General features: G+C 39.9%; 1 protein-coding gene across 1 annotated transcript in view; it reads left to right on the forward strand.

The window, feature by feature from the left end:
- Positions 1–19,976, forward strand: part of SKAP2 (src kinase associated phosphoprotein 2) — a 172,470-nt gene extending 152,494 nt beyond the window's left edge. The window contains exons 12-13 of the mRNA XM_037041260.1: positions 17,121–17,222; positions 17,638–19,976. Coding sequence (XP_036897155.1) covers positions 17,121–17,213 — 93 coding nt within the window. The 3' untranslated portion in view covers positions 17,214–17,222; positions 17,638–19,976. The remainder of the gene's footprint in view (positions 1–17,120; positions 17,223–17,637) is intronic.
- Positions 19,977–20,328: the final 352 nt, after the last annotated feature.

Here is a 20,328-nt window from a genome sequence, read left to right on the forward strand (position 1 = left end):
ACAGCACTGGGGAAAAATGCCAATTCGAATTCTTCTAGGTCCTTGTTAACAATCGGGAGTTCACAATAATTAATTATTTTGTCAAGTGAAATATAATCAAAATTTAAACACAATCAGATAACAGGATTCAACTTAACAGTGTGTTTACCTATCACTTTAGCCTTTGGCTCACGTCCACACACTGCCTTCTCCAGAAACAATATACTTATGTGAAAGTTAACATTGTAAGGTATTAGGTTATTTATTATGTTTTTCTTTCCTCTTCCTTTTTATTCTTCTGTGTGCTTACTCTGATTTTGTCTGCCATTCACTACTGGAAACACCGTGTTTATAGAGTAAGCTTTTCATCTTTATGTAAATACATCGGGTGTTCCGACAATTTAAGAGCAATGCTTTTCTATTCAGACAGGTTTAAGTAATTTTTTTAAGTTTAAAATAATAGTAAAGTATATTGCTATGAACCCATCTTTATATGTTAAGAAATCATGTTTCTGCCTCTTTAAGATACTGGATTATTCAAAATCTTTCCATCCTTCAGTCTTAAAGTTTCTTACTGTGATTACACTTCTGATGATGTGTGAGCTCCCTTAAACTTAACATTTTAACTTTTCCTACTGTGATATGGGGAATAAAAAAGTGTTTCCTTCAGTCTCCTTTATGAGGCTATTTTAGAAACAAATGGTATATGGAAACTACTTATAAGTGTGGTAATGTTATATAAATTATAAGTCTAGGAACTTAATATGGTTTCATGATTAGAGAAATATTTTAGACTTTTCAGGAAGAATATGATTGTTAGATGCAGAAGAGACTTGGGAAATAAGATCACTCACTGAATTTTAACACTAGTTGTCTGGTGCATAAAATCATAACAGCGAATCACAGAGCCCTTGAGTGAGGGGTCATCTGTCTATTCCTTGTGTTTACAGGTAAGGGCACCTGGTCAAGAAAGTGCCAGAGCCTGTACTTACCCAGGCACCTTGACTTCCAGACCAGGGCTTTCTGCTCTGTTTTTTTCTTGTGCTTGTACCTTTCTTCCTTCCTCCCTCCATCGCTCTCTGTTTTCCTCTCTCCTCCCTCCCTTTTCTCTCCCCTTTTTTCCACTTGTCTTTAGTTTGAAACCGTTACAAAGTACCTGTAATGTGCCAGGTCCCATTCTAAGCACCAGAAATGCAAAAGAAATAAGATATAACCATGTGTAGCCTATCGGTGGAAAATATTTAGTAAGTAAATATAGCCAACTGTGGTAATTGCTAGTTGGGGTGCCCAAACCTAAGACTTGTCTTTTATTTCTCAATCCTCTGTTCATTAGTGTGGAATTTTTTTAGAAAGACATTTTTACTTCTTAGAAGCTATAGATAACCATATCACAACTTTGGATCAAACTTATTATTGAGATGTAATTGCCTGAGTTAGGACAACATTTTTTGAATTAATTACTTAATATAGAAACCAAACTGATTAGTTTCAGTTCTGGACAAACTTCCTTGGCATCATTCCTGAGGTTTACTTAGCTCACAGTTTCTCTCACCACTTGAGCTGCAGTTGTGTATAAAATTAAAATGTTGGTTCGCTTCCACTCGGAATTTCAGATTACAGGGATAAATGGGGGATAGCCATTATGTTTCTGTGGTAAAATATCAAATCCATGAAGCCCAGGTGGATCTGTTCTTAAAGTCTCCCTTTAGAAGCAGATTCCCATCATCATGTACCATCCCTCCCGTTGCCTTTGAAATCGTTTTCTGTTAATATGAAATTATACGTGTGATCATATAGGTGCATTGTATTTCTAGGATTCCAGGGAAGGTAGTTCTGGTACTCCCAAAACTGCTTTGTGGAGATTGTAATTTTATATGTGAAACCTGACCATGGAGCCAAAGTTAGTGGTGGTCCAGCCTATGGGAAGAATATACTGCCATCTAAGGCTCCTAAATGCTAAAAAGCACATTATCAGCATTGGCTGAGTGATTAGCTGTCCATATTTGCCCGGCTGTGGTCCTAGTAGAATCCACCAGGTAAATCTTAGTGAGTGTGACGTAAAGGACACTTAGCTATCCCTTGATGAAATTTGGACAGATTTGGGGCCCCTGATGGACGTTGTGGCTGTCGGCTGTCAGGTGGCTTTGGGGTTAGTGTGTGTTTGTGAAGTCAACCTTCTCCACTTTGCTCTGGGCAAGTTCACATTGGAAACTAAATTTTTACTTGGCTTGACCTTGGCCTTTCAGTTTTTATCAAAAAATTTGGTAAATATAGACCATAAGTTAATATAATCAATTCACTTAACATATGAATGAAAATAGCAGTTTGAATACTTGGCTTTACTGTAACTTTAGAATTCAAGGCCCTGAGTAGAAGAGAGTGAAAAATTGCTCAAAAGGGCTTGTTTTTAGATCAAAGTAGAGCTGACCTTATAGATTGATAGAATTTTTAAAGTATAATTATTATAGAAATCCCTAGATTGTTACATGCCTAGAAGTTTGTTTAATCTTTCTCTAAGTTATATTTAGACCTCCTGGTGATGGAATGAAATTTTACTGGTTTAATTTATTTTTTACACCATCTAGTGGCGCAGAATGAGTGGTGCAGCTAATTGCGGCTAATTTGTACAATCAAAATGATGTCATAAATCCAACTTTAAGTCCAGCTATGGGCTATTACTTTCCTATCTCATGTCAATAAAGTATTGGCATTAATCAGGAAAATTTTTTGTCATTCTGAATTAAATGTAAAAGTTGTATACATAAGGACGAATACACGATGTTTATGGAGACATAGAAAATGTATTTTGTGAAGAAATTAACACTATAGCTTTCCTAATAATAACAGCGTTTAATAGTTTAAGGAAATATAACTTGCTTTTAGTAATTAACTGATCTATACTTTGCAGTATTTAATTATTACTGTTTGCCTTACCTTCTAGAAGTTGTCAGTTCTGAGAAACTCTTTTAAAAGGCTGCACAAGATAGTTTAAGAAAAGATGCACTTTTGATATAAATGAAGCTTAAATCATGAAATAAAGGGCATACATTATATTAAAGAGAGTTTTAATTTTGTGAATGGAATGACAGAAAAGATTTAACTAGCTTAATGATTACACTATCTTCATTAAAATTCACAATAGAAAGTTTCATTTACAAATTCAGTCTTTTTCTGCTTTTGCAAGAAAGCCTGGAGGGGATGTCAGCTGTGCTCAGTCAGCCAGGGGTCAATTTATTTATTTTAATACCTCTTTTTGGGACTTTTACAGATCTCAGCCTTTCTTTTAAAATTTTTAGTGAAAATCAAATGTTGCAGTAAAGAAAGAAGAGTGGGCAGGTGCCCGCCCTCCCCCCTTGCCTTGAACGTTTTTTCCAATGAGCAGCTGTCATGTGACCCTGGCTGCGCTAGCTCCTCCTTCACAGTGGCCCTCGGTTTCTTAGTTCTAACCTTTGAACCTCACAAGTAATAAATCTAAATAGTGCCTAAAAAGGCCAGCCAGTAGTAATGTTTTGCTTACAGTTCTTTTCATATAGGATTGCTGCTGTTTTTCATGTTAAAATAAGACACTTTATATAGACTTGAATAGTTCAGGGGAGATTTCCAAATCTCTCCCCCCACACACACACACCAAAGTGGAGCACATTATCTGAGGTGGGTAAATCTGGAATTTGTAATTTTAATAACAGCTGCATTGTTAGCGAATTAGCTCTGAAACACAAGGCCTGGTTTCGGATTAACTTCATAGGTGAAAATAATATATCTGAAATAGAAAATCTTGTATTTAATTTAGGAGTTAGGTTGTTTAAAATCATGCTAACTTCTTTTACTAGTTTGCATTTCAATTTTATTATGACCTTAAACATGGCTATATTATCACCATTAATACTATTTTTCTACAATTATGTGTGTGAAATGTTATAATTTTACTGGCAGGATCCAGGTTATATAGCTGGAGGCGTACTCTGCGGCATGCCTCTTTGGTATGCTATTCCACCTGCTGTTCTGGATTTACATCTTCCCCTAGTTTCTCTTTCAATCTGTACTCATTGGTGAATTGCTAACCACATTCCTATTCTTACTTTTAAAGCAATAAATTATTTTTAGAGACTTAATGACAGAAGAGCTATGCGTCCGCAGGAAAGAGGCATGCTACTTTGGTACTAACAGGAAAATTAAGAGAGTTAAGAATCCTGGGATATTTTATCTAGTCCAGGGCATATGTGACTTGAACTTTACAGTTTTTTTTAAAATAATTTAAGTCAAAAACAGGAAATGTAGGTTGACAGTGTTCACTAATATACAATGAAAGGACTTTTTTTAGTGCATATTGGTTGGAATTCCAGTTGTTGGCTTTTTCTGTTTGTGACTTTTTCCAAGGATTGGTGAATTGTGATTATCACCGATTGTTTCTCATTGTGAAAATGTAAAGATCCCATTACTAGAGCTTTTTTTTGGCTTCTAACCTAACAGAAAGATAAAATAAAATTAAAGTCTTGCTGAGCTCTCCTGGCAGAGGGAAATACAGGGTTACTTTTTGGCTCTTAGTTTTACCTCGGCGACCATCTGACCCATTGTGTCACAGATAGCATGGCCAACTGCTGAGGAGTAACTAGGACATCTCAATGTAGGACACGCATTGTTGGCACCAGGCTGGTTCCCAAAATGGTGTCGTATCTGACAGCCTTTTGGGGAGGAGAAGTACTGGGGGGTAATTGTACTTGTAACTGTGATTGTTTAGGTCTGGTGGCATTTGGTTCCTATGCTGTCAACACGGGGACACTGTGGTCTAGGGTACAGTGAGGCAGGAGCCCACGGCTCCCTTATATTGATACGCAGTTTAGGGACACAGCTCCATGTCAGAAGATGTCCTGGCTCCACTCGTGGGACTCCTTATCCACTTGCAAATAACGTGCTTGAGTATTTCTCTGTGTTCTTCTCTTATATGAAATGGAGGGAGCATTCCAGGAAAATGCTGACAGGTGAACGGAAAGGTCCTTACTACAAAGGCAGGCTGGCAGGCGGAGCTCCTGCAGTGGCTTGAGAGATAGAGGAGAAACCGAACGGTGGTATCCAAGGCCGGGTGAGCTCCTGCTGCAGGGCCTGTGTGATTTAACTCTATATGGAACATGCACGCATTTGCCAGAAGCAAAAACCAAAAAAGCAGCAGCAACAAAAATACCTTAAAGAAAAATGCTATGCTGATTATTTTATTTAATCCTAAATTGAAAAATCCATGCTTGCTAATACTCTCCAAGTCCCCACCCCGCAAATTAAGAACCCCCTGACTGTATACATCACCCACTTTTACTCCTTTGAGATGTCTCCCTGCTCATCCCTTTAGAGGTCGGGTTCCCTTTGGCCGAGCAGGGTAGAAAACTACTCATAATAACAAGATTGCCTTAGACTGCACTCCAGAATACTCTAGTTTTTGTTGTCCTGGTGTTTTGCTACACCAGTTAATAGGAAGGGAGAGGGAGGAAATGAAAATATTGCCTACCTACAATTTCCTGTTCTGGGAGCTCACCTGATTCATACGCTGACGTTGTGAAGCAGGCATTGTAATGTTGCAGGTGAGGAAACTGATGCTCAGTACGGTTAGTGTGTGGTGAATTGCCTGAAGAGACCACGTAGCAAGTACCTTGTTCTGGAATCAGTGCAGATCTGACCCTAAAGCTTTTTCTCCTTCTGCTTTGCTGTCTAAGTGGACCAAGACTAGGATTATCTATTTTTCTCTCTCAGCCCTGAACTCCTTGAAGTAGACAATGTGTCGTAAGTGGTTTTGTATCCCAAATACCTAACATCATGCAAATAGAGATTTCATATGTGTTATGAAAATACAGTTAACAATAAGAAATAATCCCGAACTTCTTAAAAGAATTAGAATCATAGAAGCATAGAGTTAGCACCAGCCCTTCACTTAAGAGATAAAGAAATCTCAAGGCTCAAGATAATGGAGGCAAAATAAATAAAAGACCAAAGGAAAAAGGACTACTCCTGTGGAGACCTTAAGCTTCCAACTCAGCTCTGAGCTTCTAGGCAACCAAGCTAAAAATGGGAGAGACAGAGGACTCATAATTTCTCTTAATCATAAAGGAGAGATCTAGCTAAGCTTTTCCCAGCACTGGCTACTTAAAAATGAATTTCTAGAATGTTCACATTGATGACCTGACCTGAACCACTTTACATAATACGTAAAACAGTGGCAGGTGATACCCTCAACAACAACAAAAAATGTGTAGTGAAACAACAGATTTTGTAAGGGTAATTCTGTGAGGGTCCAAATACAAGTTATATAATACTTGGACTTAATTGTAGCTGGCTTTTTGTGGAGACAACAACAAAAAGTTGTCTCTAGTGGACTTGGGGATTGCCCAAGGTTGCATACCTAGTTAGTTACAGAGCTGGAGGAGACTCTGGGTCTTCTGAGGAAATAATTGAGAGCAATAGGAAGGAGCTGAAAACCCAGCGGATGGTCCCCTTCATCTGCCACCCAGTTTCCTCGGTTGCAGGGTTCTGTCTTAACCTTGTCAATACTTAAAATAAATTCAGTTGAACTAATTTCTTGTAAGAACTGGCATTATTTGGCACAAGGTCTGCAAGAGACGGGTATCTTTCTTTCTGCCGGTGGAGTTTAAGCTCTGTAGACAAGGTATTGTGCACAGTGCTTTGGAAAACGTGGCGGGTGGCAGCCAGCCACCGGCAGGAGCGACACACTTCAGATTGCAAAGCTAAACCTACTTCACAACAAATATTTTTTTCATCACTACTAAAATTCTTCAAGTATGTCTAATATATACAAAGAAAAGGATATTCCTGTGGGAAATTATATTTGTTTAGAAAATATTTAGAATATGCAACTGGTGCATCATCGAAAATGAAGACAGTGTGTCTCATCATCCTGTATATACTAACTGAATACTCTATACACATCTTGAAGTGTGGGGCATACAGATTTGGTGTGAGACATGCCCTGATCTCAGGGAGTTTGTACTTTCTAGCTTTTTAAAATTTATTTTTATTGAATTTATTGGGGTGACTTTGGTTAATAAAATTATCTGGGTTTCAAGTGTACAATTCTATAATATATCATGTGTGTGCTGTATTGCGTGCTCACCACCCCAAGTCAAGTCTCCATCCATCACCATTTGTGTCCCCGGTACCCTGTTCTGCCTGCCCCTTTCCCTCAGGTCACCACAGTGCTGTTGTGTGCGTTTGTGAGCTTGTTTGTCTGCTAGCTTAGTCCCTTCACTGTTTCCACTCAGCCCTCCAACTTCCCTCCCCTCTGAGAGCTGTCAGTCAGTTTTCTGTATTTGTGAGTCTGTCTCTCTTTTGTTTATTAGTTTATTTTGTTCATTAGATTCCACATATGAGTAAAATCATATGGTACTTGTCTTTCTCTGACTGGCTTATTTCACTTAGCATAATACTCTCCAGGTCCATCCATGCTGTTGCAAAAGTTAAGATTTCCTTTTTTTTTATAGCCAAATAGCATTCCATTATGTAAATGTACCACAGCTTTTTAATCCACTTATCTACTGATAGGTACTTGGACTGCTTCCAAATCTTGGCTATTGTAAATAACACCGCAATGAACATAGGGTGCTTATATTTTTTTCAAATCAGTGTTTCAAGTTTCTTTGGATATATTCCCAGAAATGGAATCACTGGGTCACAAGACTGTTTAATTTTTAATATTTTGAGGTAGCTGCATAATGCTTTCCACAGTGGCTGCGCCTGTCTGCATTCCCACCCACAGTGCAGGAGGGTTCCCTTCCTCCACGTCCTCACCAGCACTTGTTGTTCATTGACTTACTGATGATGGCCATTATGGCAGGTGTGAGGTGATCATGTCTCATTGTGGTTTTAATTTTCAGTTCTCAGATGATTACTGCCGTTGGGCATCTTTTCATATGTCTATTGGCCATCTGTATATCTTCTTTGGAGAAGTATGTATTCAGGTCCTTTGCCCATTTAATTGGATTTTTTGTATCTTTGGTATTGAGTTGTATAAGTTCTTTATAAATTTTGTGTGGTAACCAACTTGTCCAATTTGTTGGCATACAGTTGTTTGTGATCTTTTCTACAGTCCTTTGTATTTCTTTGGTGTCTGTTGTTACTTCTCCTCTTTCATTTCCGATTGTATTAATTTTGGTCCTCTCTCTTTTTTTCTTGATGAGTCTGGTTAAAGGTTTGTCAATCTTGTTTATCTTTTCAGAGAACCAACTCTTAGTTTCATTGATATTCTGTATTATTTTTTTAGACTACTTCATTTACTTCTGCTCTGATCTTTATTATTTTCTTCCTTCTACTAACTTTGAGCTTTGTTGTTCTTTTTCTAGTTCCTTTAAGTGTAAAGTTAGGTTGTTTATTTGAGATTTTTCCTGTTTCCTCAGGTAGGCCTGAAATGCTATGAATTTCCCTCTTAAGGCTGCTTGACTGCTTTTTCAGTGTTCCATAATTTTGGGTTGTTTTGTTCTGATTTTCATTTGTTTCAAAGTAACGTTTGATTTTTTCCTTGATCCTATTGTTAACCCGTTCATTGTTTGGTAACACGTTATTTAGCCTTCATGGCTTTGTGTGCTTTTCAGGTGTTTCTCCTGGGCTTCATTTCTAGTTTCATAACCTTATGGCTGGAGAAGATGCTTAGTATGATTTCAGTCTTCTTAAATTTATTGAGACTTGTTTTGTGTCCTAACATGTATTTTTGTCCTAGAAAATATTCCATGTGCACTTGAAAAGAATGTATATTCTACTGCTTTGGGGTGAAATGCTCTGAAAATATCAATTAAATCCATCTGGTCTAGTATGTCATTTAAGGCCACTGTTTCTTTCTGTCTGGAACATCTATCCATTGATGTCAATGGGTGTTAAAGTCTTCAACTATCACTGTATTACTGTCTATCTCTCCCTTTATGTCCACCAAGATTTGCTTTATATATTAAGGTGCTCCTATGTTGGATGCATAAATGTTTATAAGGGATACACACGCACATGTATATGTGTATACATATATACATAATACACTCATATATTCATATATATATATATATATATGTTTGCTTCATATATAGAGTCTCTTCTTGGATTGTTCACTTTATCATTTTATAGTGTCTTTTACTATAAAGTCTTTTGTCTGAAGTCTATTTTTCAGATATAAGTATTGCTAACCCAGCTTTTTGTTTTATTTCCACTTACATAAAATATCTTTTTGCATTTTTTTACTTTTAGTCTGTGTGTATCTTTCATTCTAAGGTGGGTCTCTTGTTGACAGCATATGTGGGTCTTGTTTTCTTATCCACTGAGCTACGCTATATCTTTTGATTGGAGCATTTAAGCCATTTACTTTTAAAGTGCTATTAATAGGTATATATTTATTGCCCTTTTAGTTTTTTACTGATGTAGCTCTTTTTTTAACTCTTCTTAAAGAAGACCTTGTAATATTTCTTGTAGTACTGGTTTGGTGGTAATGGACTCCTTTTAGGTTTTTCTTGTCTGAGAAGCTCTTTACTTCTCTTTTAACTTGAAGTAGTGTTGGTTGTAGGTCCTTACTTTTCATCACTTTGAATATTTCTGGCCCAACATGTTTTTGTTAAGAAATCAGCTGACAGTCTTATGGGAGCCCCCTTTTAGGTAACTGTCTTTCTCTTGTTGCTTTTAAGATTGTCTCTTTGCCTTTAGCCTTTGCCGTTTAATTATGATGTGTCTTGGTGTGGACATCTTTGGGCTCATCTTGTTTGGGACTCTCTTTGGACTTGTGTGTCTTTTTCCTTCACCAGGTTAGGGAATTTTCCAGTCATTATTTCTTCAAATAGATTCCTGATCCCTTGCCCTCTCTCCTCTTCTTCTGGTACCCCTATGATGTGGATGCTGTTATGCTTCATGTTATCTCAAAGGCACCTTAAACTATCTTTATTTTTTTAAATGCTGTTTTTCTTTTTGCTGCTCTGATTGAGTATTTTCTGCTACCTTGTCTTCCAATACATATTTCATCCTCTGCTTCATTCAACCTACTGTTTATTCCTTCTAGTGTATTCTTATTTTTTAAATTTATGGAAATTTTCATATGAATTTCATTAGTTTCCAATATTTCTTTAAGACGCAACTCATTTTTTATGTCCCACTTCAGTATACTAGTGTATTCTTCATTTCAGATATTGTATTTTCCATTTCTGACCAGATCTTTTTTTATGGTTTGTATGTCCTTTTTCATGCTGTTGTAGTTGTCACCAAGTTCCTTGAGCACCCTTATAACCAGTTTTTTGAACTTTATATGTGATAAATTGTTTGTCTCTATTTCATTTAGCTTTTTCTCTGGAGATTTCTCCTGTTCTCTCATTTGGGGTATGTTTCTTTGTCTCACCATTTTGGCTGCCTCTTGTGGGTTTTTCTGTGTATTAGGTAGATCTGCTATGACTCTCAGCCTTGGTAGGGTGGCCTTATGTAGTAGGTGTCTTGTGGGACCCAGTGGTGCAGTCTCCTTGATCACCTGAGGATGGTGCTCCAGCAGTATCCCTTGCATAGGTTATGTGGGCCCTCCTATTGTGATTGGGTCTTCATTGCTATTGGCCCATTTGTGTGTGTACTGAACCCTGAGGCTGGCTGGCTGTGAGGATCATCCATGACCACAGTGTACGAGCTGCTGTGTGGGTGCCAACCACACAGAGCGGAATTCACCTCAGCAGGGTCTGGTGCCTGCCGAGCTCTCCCTTTGGAGATGCCCCTTGTGAAGCTAACTGGATCCTGCTCTGATGTTGTCTGAAGGTGGCCACTGTGTGTGCTGGTTCTAGGGACTCTTGGGAGTGACTCTAGTGCAGGCCAATATCAAATACTGCCTCTCACTGGCCCTGGGTAACCTACTTCAATCTACAAAGTGATCCACAGTTTGTGGCTGCCTCTGCTAGGCCTGGGTATGTGTGGGAAGGCACCAAGACTGGCTTTTACCAGCACCAGGCTTGGGGGCAGGTCAGCAAAAGTCCTGAGGCACCCCAACATTCACCTTCCCCTGCTGGCTTCAGTCATTGAAAGAGCCTCTGGCAAGTACTCAAGTTGCATGAGGTAGGTTCTTAGTGAGTTACCAGGTAGAAGTGAGTGGTGTTCAACAGATTCATACAGGTTCAAACTCGGTGCCAGTACTGGATCTAAGGCTACTCTGCAAATGTCCCAGAGTGTACAAAGTCTAGCTGTCACCTGCTGGGTGCTTGCACGCCTTTGTGGTAGGCCAGGGTCCCTTGGGAGTCAAGGTGAGACCAGAAGAGTTTATCAGGCCTGAACAGACAAAGATTTGGCCAGGTGAAGGGAAGGCTCTGCACCAGTTGGGCATGCTAGGGCAGAATGGCCCTATCCTAGAGCCACACAACTCAGTCTGTCCCAGATCTGCCCAGACCTCGGCAGGGCAGAGCCACCAGGAGTTGGGGGGTGGGGCTGCCGCAAGCCCAGAGAGAGCGGCTAGAGTATCCTGTGAGGGGGGAGGTGCCAGTCAGGTTCTCAGGAAAGTGAACCGTTCCTGAGGGATGGCATCCACTCCAAAGCCACACGGCTCAGTTACTAATGCCCCCTGAGTCAGCCCAGATCTCTACCCATCAGCCCAGGCAGCCGGCTTAGTAGAGTGCAAGCTCCACAGGCTGGGGCTGCGGGGAGCCCAAAGACCGGGGCTGTTGCTTTCCTCCTGGCTGATGCCGTCTGGAAGGGAATGCTCCACCCAAGAAAGATGGCGTCTGCGGTGCAAAGAGCGACTCAGCACAGGGACCCTTCTGCTGTCTCTTCACACAACTCTAGTCCATGCCGCACTAGACTGGCTGTAAACCAGAGTTTGTGTGTCCACCCTTTAAGAGGGTGCCTGTGTCTCCTTGGAGCCCCATCTATCCCTGGTGGGCAAAATACCTGCTTAGCCAGATGTTATGTGGGCCCCTCTTCCCAGCTCTTGTGCTCTGGCCCAGGGAGCTCTACTTGGGGTTGAGACCCCAGTCTTCTCAGGGGGGACCTTTGCAGCTGAGATACTCCTCCGGAATCTCAGCCGCCACCCAAGGGGGCGGGGCCGGCCCTTTTCGCATCCTTGGTTGTAGGACTTCTCTTCAGCTGGTCTTCAGTTGGTTATTCAGGCTGATCTGTATTTTAGCTGCAATTCCAGTTTGTCTGGGAGGAGGTGAGTATAGCTTCCACCTGGTCTGCCGCCATCTGGATTGTCCCAGTTTGTACTTTTAGTTGAAGGGACAAAACTAAGGTACATAAAATCCACAGAAGAACAAATGCTCAGCTTGAAATGAGAGATAATTCATAGGAAAATTCATGACAGATGGGTAACTCAAGTCAGGTCTTAGCCTCCAATTAGGATCCGGGTGAGGGAGGGCAGCGTTCCCTGGGGAGGAGGCACTACACACTGAGGTGGGAATGAGCGTAGCCTGGAAGATTGGACCCTCCCTGGTGAGCAGGCAAATGAGAGAAGGGTGTTGCTGGCAGGGTGGGGGAAAGCCATACTGGGGAGAAGCATGGGCGAACTAGAGGGCAGCCATCAGAGGTGGGTGTCGGCTGGTGAAACACACTGAGCACCAAGGCTGCCTTCTGCTGAGCCTGGTTGGGTCTCTCCTTGCCTGACAGACTCTATGAATCATTAACTTGAATGTCAGTTTTTTACTGTAAGGTATTGTAAATGGTGACTGGGTAGAATTTGAATTGTGTCTTGACTCTGGAACATAAACTGAAATGTGTTATAAGAGTTTTCTTGTATCAGTTTGCTTACTTGTCCTTGCACAGTGCAAGGAGAGAAAAAGATAGTAATTCTTTGAGTTAGAGTAACTCGTAGGTCACACCCTCATAGTAAATTATAAAATAAGAAGTTGATTTTCATCAGCTGCCAGAAGACTCTGTTCCAGCAGGTTCGTGAATGGGGTTCAAACCTCAGGGAGCCCCTCAGGGCCTGCTGGGGTCCGTCTCCTCGCTTAGCAGGCAGGAGACTGACCGGAGCAGTTCGTGTGCAGCCCAAGCAGTAAGACGCTGAGGTGGTGGCATTTCTGTTGTGCATTGTAAGAGTTCCTTTGAAATGAGCGATGTGTGAGGAATGGAAGGATTGTTACAAAGTTTCTGATTGGAGATACTCAAAAGGAGAAGATTGAAGAGGCAGCCTTGAGGAAAGTATTTCCATATTTTACATAATCACCTAGTGTTCATGTTGCTATGCTTTCCAATAATTGGAAGAATTGAAAACATCACAGTGAGTACTTAGAACACAGATATATGTTAGAAGAAAAGGGCCTTTCTGACACCTGCAGCTTTCAAACAGATTGTGACTAATTTCTGAAAGGGGGAGCACATCACAAAACCTTGTTAGTGTTTCAGGTTTCCGTTAAGGCAGCATTCTTTCACCACGTGGTTAGCAGAAAGTGGGTTAACATAGTTGAAAAATGAGAATCGTGCTGTTGAAAAGGATTCAAGTAGTAAATGTCGGGGCCTCATTGAAGTGTAAAATGGCACACCGACACAGACAGAGGTGCCGTGGGTGAGTAAACAGGACATAGCATTTACTGTTGAGTTGGATTGAGTCCCTGTTTCACTTATCAAAACTAGTCCTTTTTTCCTGCCTCATTATGCAATCACTGTAATTTATGGCTTACCACCTATTAGTTGAGGCCTAAAATTTTAACTACAAAATCAAACTAATAAAAGCAATTTTAATGGTGTGAAAATTGAAAGCAGGAGTTAGATCACAACTGTTCGGTGCTGCTTTCTGATTATTTTCGCCGATTACTTGGCCAGTTTGGCTTGTTTCTCCTTCCACCGCCACATCACGTTTTGCCTCGAAGCCGTCTGTTGGGCAGATACTGGGTTTTGTCCGAGTACTGTTTTTGTACAGTAAGGGTTCACCACACCTCTGGGTCCTGATAGCATTCCGACCAGAAGAGAAAGAAGCTTTGTGTTAGTAATTACCTAACATTGTCAGAAGCTGACTGCAGGCCTCTTTCTAGTGATAACAGAATAACCGCGTAATGTAGCTTTATAGCACATGATTAATAGAAAATAATTACACGTCCTACAAAGGGACGCAATATTTCTTATAAATTGACTAGAATGGTTTCCTGTAGATTAAAGGACTCTTCATTATTTTATCAGTCCTCCTGAAGTGCAGTCACTTGCCTATGTTAGCATTTCAGTTGATGGTAAGGCTGAATGGGCTGAGCAGGACCAGATGGCAGACCGTGTACCTGAGCTCTCGTGTGCCATAAAGATGACAGGATGCTTCCTAACCTCTCAGAGATTTAGATGGCAGCCCACTATGGTTTTGTCTCTTTATTTTCTGTTTATTAACATGACCAGGTTTGACGGTGGTTGCTTTTTGGATGACCCACCTGTGACTTTTAGAACAGAACTGTAATCAGTATGCGGACTGCAAGACAACACTGTATGGATTGTAGTATTTCCACTGTAAGTAATCTGTCGTTCATAATCACATTTGTTTGGGGGAAGGTGAGGAAAGGCAGACTTTCTTCTTCAGAGGCATCTTGTATGATATTGAATCTTCAGGCTGAAGTTTCCAATACTGTACTCCAAGAAGCATCTTCATTCCAATTTATAGGCTGCAAATGGTTTAATTGGGATTCATGTTGCTCAGGAGGCTCGTACAGAGGATGGTAATGATAAAAGTAACAGCTTCCGTGTTTGCAGTCTCGTCGACGTCCCTAACGGCTGCAGTGTAAATCCATAAATTTGCCTCCTAGATTTCTACCTCACTATGTTTTATCTTACCTCTTAATTCCACACAGGAGTATTATATGGAATCCTTTACGAATGTAAAGTAATAAACATTCTGGTTTTTTATTTGTGCCCTTTTCTGATTTAAACCAGTGATATTTTAGAGTACTTTTATGAGGTGTGTATTTCATATGCTTTCAATTATTTTAAATTAATTAAGTGAAGCATTTAAAATGATTTCAGTCTAAAACTTTTTTTTGCCTAGAATGTTACTTTAAGGGGATTTGTTTACAGCTGAACACACTCCTCCCTGCTGTTTCCTACTGTTTCCTGCTTCGTGACTCTTACCAGTCACTGTCGCAGAATCTCTCCTGTGCGAAGCATGTCACTGGTCGTTTGTTGAAGTGATTTGTTGGAAATCAATTTTTTAGAATTTAGATGTGAGTCAGCTTTTTGAGAACAATAATATATCCTTAATTGGGAACGCAGGTTATAATCGCAGCAGAATGTTATAAAGTAATACGAACTTCTGGTTTGTAGTTAGACTCTAAACAGTGAAACCCAGATTGCGGACTATTCTCTGAACACAGGTTTGGGTCATAAGATGCCTTCCCACTGACCGTGTTCTGGTCTGCCCTTTGGGGAATGTAGTTTCTCTGCTCCTTCCAAATCAACAGGAATCTGAGCTTGGCATTGGGCAAGAGCCCTCACACCTTACCCTGTTAACCATCCATCTGGAAATTTTACAGTGTAAGCCTTTGGCCTCTGAAAGGTTAAATACATTTGTTTTGCTAAGCATTAGGCTCTAATTGTATTCATTGCCTTAAAAATTGAAAAGGGCAGTTTTATTAGGTACCTATTAGGATATAATGGTTGTTAATCTTAGCTTTCAGTAAGTTGGTATTTTCTTGTGATAAATATATCCTACATACAGTCATCATCACTGAGTTCTGGGCATCAGACTATTTTCATTTCTTAGACAGTTTGTCCACTAAGTTCACATGGTCAGAGAATTTTTAAACTTAAAATCTTGAGTCCACTGTCTCACAGGCCGGATGTGCCCTCACTAGAAGCAGAGCTGCAGGGATGGCTCTTCTCCCCCTTTCGCTTCCGTTCTTTCAGCAAACCTAATTCTGATACGTCAGAGTTTTAAAAGGCGCATGTAGATTTTAACCCAATAATCTCTCTATTGAGAGACCACACATCAGTACGGACGTTAATGTTGCAACATTCCCATCGAAGAATTGTATGATCTCCGCCCCTCCATGGTCAACAGCGTGCTAATCAGTACGGATGTGCAGCCTGGGCTGGCATTACCGTTCCCTCCCCGTGTGCAACTCAGTGTGCATATGCACATTTCTCTGTGACTCGTGTGTTGGAAAATTGTAGGCTATTGAATTACTTCAGGGGTTGATTTAAAAAATTTATCTATATGAAAAATTAAATTTGGGCACTCCGGTGCTTTTGTAAAGTATTGCTTTTGAAAGATATTATTCTTGAAACTTGTAATTCATTTTACTTTGTTTGTCTCTCACTAAGCATGAATAAATCTGAGATAAAAATACGTTAGTCAGTCCGGCAGACAGGGGAGACCAGTCGTTCTGATGCCTGTAGCAGCGGCTGGTCTGTTGGTGGGGGCCATGGGGAAGCGGAGGGGCGCAGCCTCTCACTCTGCAGGGTGAGGGCCACAGTGACCCGAGTCACTCTTGTTTACAGCTGGATGAGTGTGTCACCTTTATAACACGAGATACTTTCACTTCCTGTTGATCTTCTGCGGGAAGGGTGAATCTAACAGCACCTTTAAGTTCCTTCTGCCCATCCTTGGTCTGTTGCCGTTTATGATCAATAAAAAGAACAATAAATGCCTTAGGGAATCTTCTCTTAAAGGAGCTCTTCTGTGAATAGTTTTATAAATAAATTTTTGTATTATTGGTGTTCTCTTATTTTCTCTAATTTATATGTTTAAAGTGGCTATACTCATATATTAGAATTTTTAAAGAAGGGGGATATCTCCACATTCTAAATAATTTTTTGTCCTATGTGTTTAAGTAGGAATTAGTAGTTTATTGTGAAAAAAAATCTATCCTTGCTAGATGATAAGCTTCTCGAAGGCAAAGAGAGCATCCTAAGGATCCTGGCTATAACCCTGTAGCCTCTACAAGGGGGGAGAGGGAGAGAGAGAGAGAGCGAGCACGAGCTTGCCAGGTTCTTGTAAGTGACTGTTTCTGTGTTTTACACCCAGTAATAAACAGGCTTTGTCTTATACATTAATTTAAATCTTTGCCTAACAGCATTTTTAAAGTGTCCAGAAACAAAAAAAAAAACATTAAAATGTTTCAATTTGCAGCTCAAGCTCTTGTAACTTTGTAAAAAGAAATAACATTTCTAAGAAGTTGCACACAAACGACATTGTACTTCCACCAGTCTAAAGGTTAATATTGCATATTGTTTTCAATTAGGAATACAATAGATATGGCTGGTGGGTAGGAGAAATGAAGGGAGCCATTGGCTTGGTGCCGAAAGCCTACATAATGGAGATGTATGATATTTGAGAGTCCTGGGTAAGTACATTTTAATCCAATATTCTGTAATGGCTCATATGTTCTCTTGGTCTCTGCCTTATGAGTCTTTGCCTTTTTAAAAGTCTTGGTATTTTTCTGATAACACAGAGATTATGCTCCCTAATCGTCATCTTTTAAAAAATCTGTTTGATATTTCAAAATAACTTCATAGAATTTACTTTCTAAGCAGATTATTAAGGGAAAGCCCCTTTGATAATTGCCAGCTGTTTTTCCAAACCTTCTCCTCTTTAGCAAAATACCACTTTTCATGGCCTTTCTGAGAAATAAAATTGACAAAAGGTTGACTAAACATTCATGTTTCCTTGGCTAAAAAATGTAATTTTTTCTAAGCAGGAAACATCCACATTTTGATTGAAGGAAACAATTATAATGCAACTTTCCCTTCTGCCTGCAGGAAAGGAATATTCTCCTGCCACTGCAAACTCTTTGGATTCAGAACCCCGGGAAGGCCCAGTGACAGCTCATAACCTTTCCTTGTTTTGTTGAGCATCGTGCATCTTCATTATTTTGTGCATTCATTATAACAGCCCTCTGATGTGAAACTAAATGAAGGATACTAATGCAAATTAGATACAAGCAGGAAAGTTATACCTGTTGCTATTTTGCAAAGAAATAATTGTAGTTTTTACTTACTCATTTGATTTGTGTAGAGAATTCAGCACTATTTTATATGTTCTACATAGTCACTGCTACTTCTTATATAAGTTGTGATTTCAATATTATTTTTTAGACTGTACTATATAATTTCATTGAAATTTAAACTGAACATGTTATGCAGGTTTTGGATAGATGCTACATAAAGAATAAGGCTTTAGTAAAACTTATAGATGATTTATCTTAGTGTTTATTTTTCACAAAATAGTAACATGGTTTCAGGAAAGAACGCTTACTAATTGGTAAATTACTTTACATTAAGTATAGCCACAGGAAAGAAGCGAGGATAGGTTGCCAGCCGCAGTGCACCGACACCGTACACGACACACACGCAGGCCAGACACACGCTTTGTGCGAAGTCCTGTATCAGTAACAGATACCCTGGTGAGACGACACGCTTGCCAACATTTTCTGCCTTGAGAAAGCCCATTCCCCACTAGCGTAACGGCATAAATACTCTCAGTGCACTCCAGACGTAAGAAGATGTGACCCAGCGTTCTCTTTCATCCTGTCTGATCACGGCTAGGCTTCTAAAGTCCCACAGCAAAACACTGCAGCTCCAGACGTGAGTCTTTTCTGCACACCTCTGAGCAACAAAGAAGACCGAGGGGCTCCGAGTGGAGTCTGCGGGAACCACAATGGGCACACACAGCAGCGGGTGTGGGAGGGCGGTGTCGACCTGGCACTGGAGGGAAGAATGTGCTCTGAGGCCTGAGCAAGATCTGCAGAATCAGATCATTACCTTTTCATGTATATTTGAAATCAAAGGCATTTTAAGTGTCTACAAAGAACCAGCCTGGCCTTAACATACATGAAAAGGTACTCCCGAATGGATAATTATTTGGAGTAGATATAATCTCCTTACATCGAATCATTGATTAGTACATACTACCTTTGTTGAACTTTTCTGATCTTTGCTTTCGTAAAGATAAAGGTCCTGATCACCCACACAAGGTGATACTGTCTGAAAACCTCCATCATGTGCACAAAACCACTCACCAGCCCCATTTTGGAGTGTGTCTGTGCCGTTGTCTCTGCAGTGTCATGGTCATGTGATTTCAGATGTCAAAGCAATGTTAAGTGTAGAGGTATGGGGTAAATTCTAGTTTATATAAATTAGACATTGTTGAATCAAAGCTTTCAGAAAGTAATTTGTGCACTCATTAATCTTGTCCTAATAGAAAGCCATTGGAATAGATTGAAATCATCTTGGGAAAAATAGGACAAGCAGAGGTGAGACTAATGGGCTGGTTTCCAAAGCCCGAGGGGCTGAAAGGCAAGAGAAGCTGTGGGTTTCCACTGAAGACATGGACTTGCCTGTGGAGTGGACACAGGTTTGGTGCTTCTGGCTGAGGGAAGGTTTTAGCCCTGGGCCAGCAGATGGCAGCAGCTTCTTGTTGCGCACCAAGCCGCTTGGAAGCCCCTCCCCCACTCAGGCCCAAACTCCCACAGAATGTAAAGCATTTAGAACATTTCTGCCTCCTTTTACAGTTAATCCAGGAGAGGGAGTCCTTCGCCAACGGATGACCAACAATTCCCAGCCGGCTGGTCTCTCTGTGAACGACAGTGCAGAAGCGAAGAGTCACTTCTGTCCAGAGCTCCTCTGGCCTTTGTTCTTTCTTAACTTGAGTCTAGGTGGGAAACAGGAAAGAAAACAACATGTGAAAGTGGAGTGACAGGAAAAATAACTGTCACTTTCAGTCTAGGACAACGTTCTGTTCCTTTGATGAGATCATTTGTTTACGACCAGGAAGAAAGTTTTCTTTACGCCCTTGATGACACACCACACACTCTTCAGGATCATAATAATATAATTAATGCGAATTTAAACAACGCAGCTTGTTAGAGAATATGCTAATTGCTATGTTCTCATTATGTTTGCTTAGCTTTTATTTGTTTTTCTATGAACAGTCAGAGAGCTAATTTTTTTCAAAGGTGATTGTAAGTCATATTTTATATAGCATTTTACTTGATTATTTGCTCGGTACTGAATTTGTACTCTGTTGCCATTAGATCTTACAATAATGTTCCACTCTGCAAATTTTTAAGGTTCAAATAAAGTTTAATTGTTTGCAAACTGTTATGATGCTAATAATTCAACAGCCTGCTGTGTTACTAATGAAATTACTTTGTTATGATTAATTTGGAAAATAGTGTGTTGATTGTAGTAATTAAGCACAACAAGGTGAAGTAAATGATTCTAATGCCATCTGGCCTCCAAAGTGAATGAAGAAATGAAATAGGGCTGTCATCTGAATTTATCCAAAGAAGTAAGGATAATATAAATGATATTCATTGCTGTACGGATTTACACTTAACCACGGCTCACTCCATTCTGTTTTTGCCACTTTGTTGCATACGACACTTTCTTTTATGAAAAAGAATGCTGATTAGATTAGCAATTGTTTTCAATATTTTATATTATTTTGTT

Source organism: Sturnira hondurensis, unplaced genomic scaffold, assembly GCF_014824575.4.
Source record: "Sturnira hondurensis isolate 20B ecotype Veracruz unplaced genomic scaffold, ASM1482457v3 Scaffold0002840, whole genome shotgun sequence".
NCBI lineage: Eukaryota > Metazoa > Chordata > Mammalia > Chiroptera > Phyllostomidae > Sturnira > Sturnira hondurensis.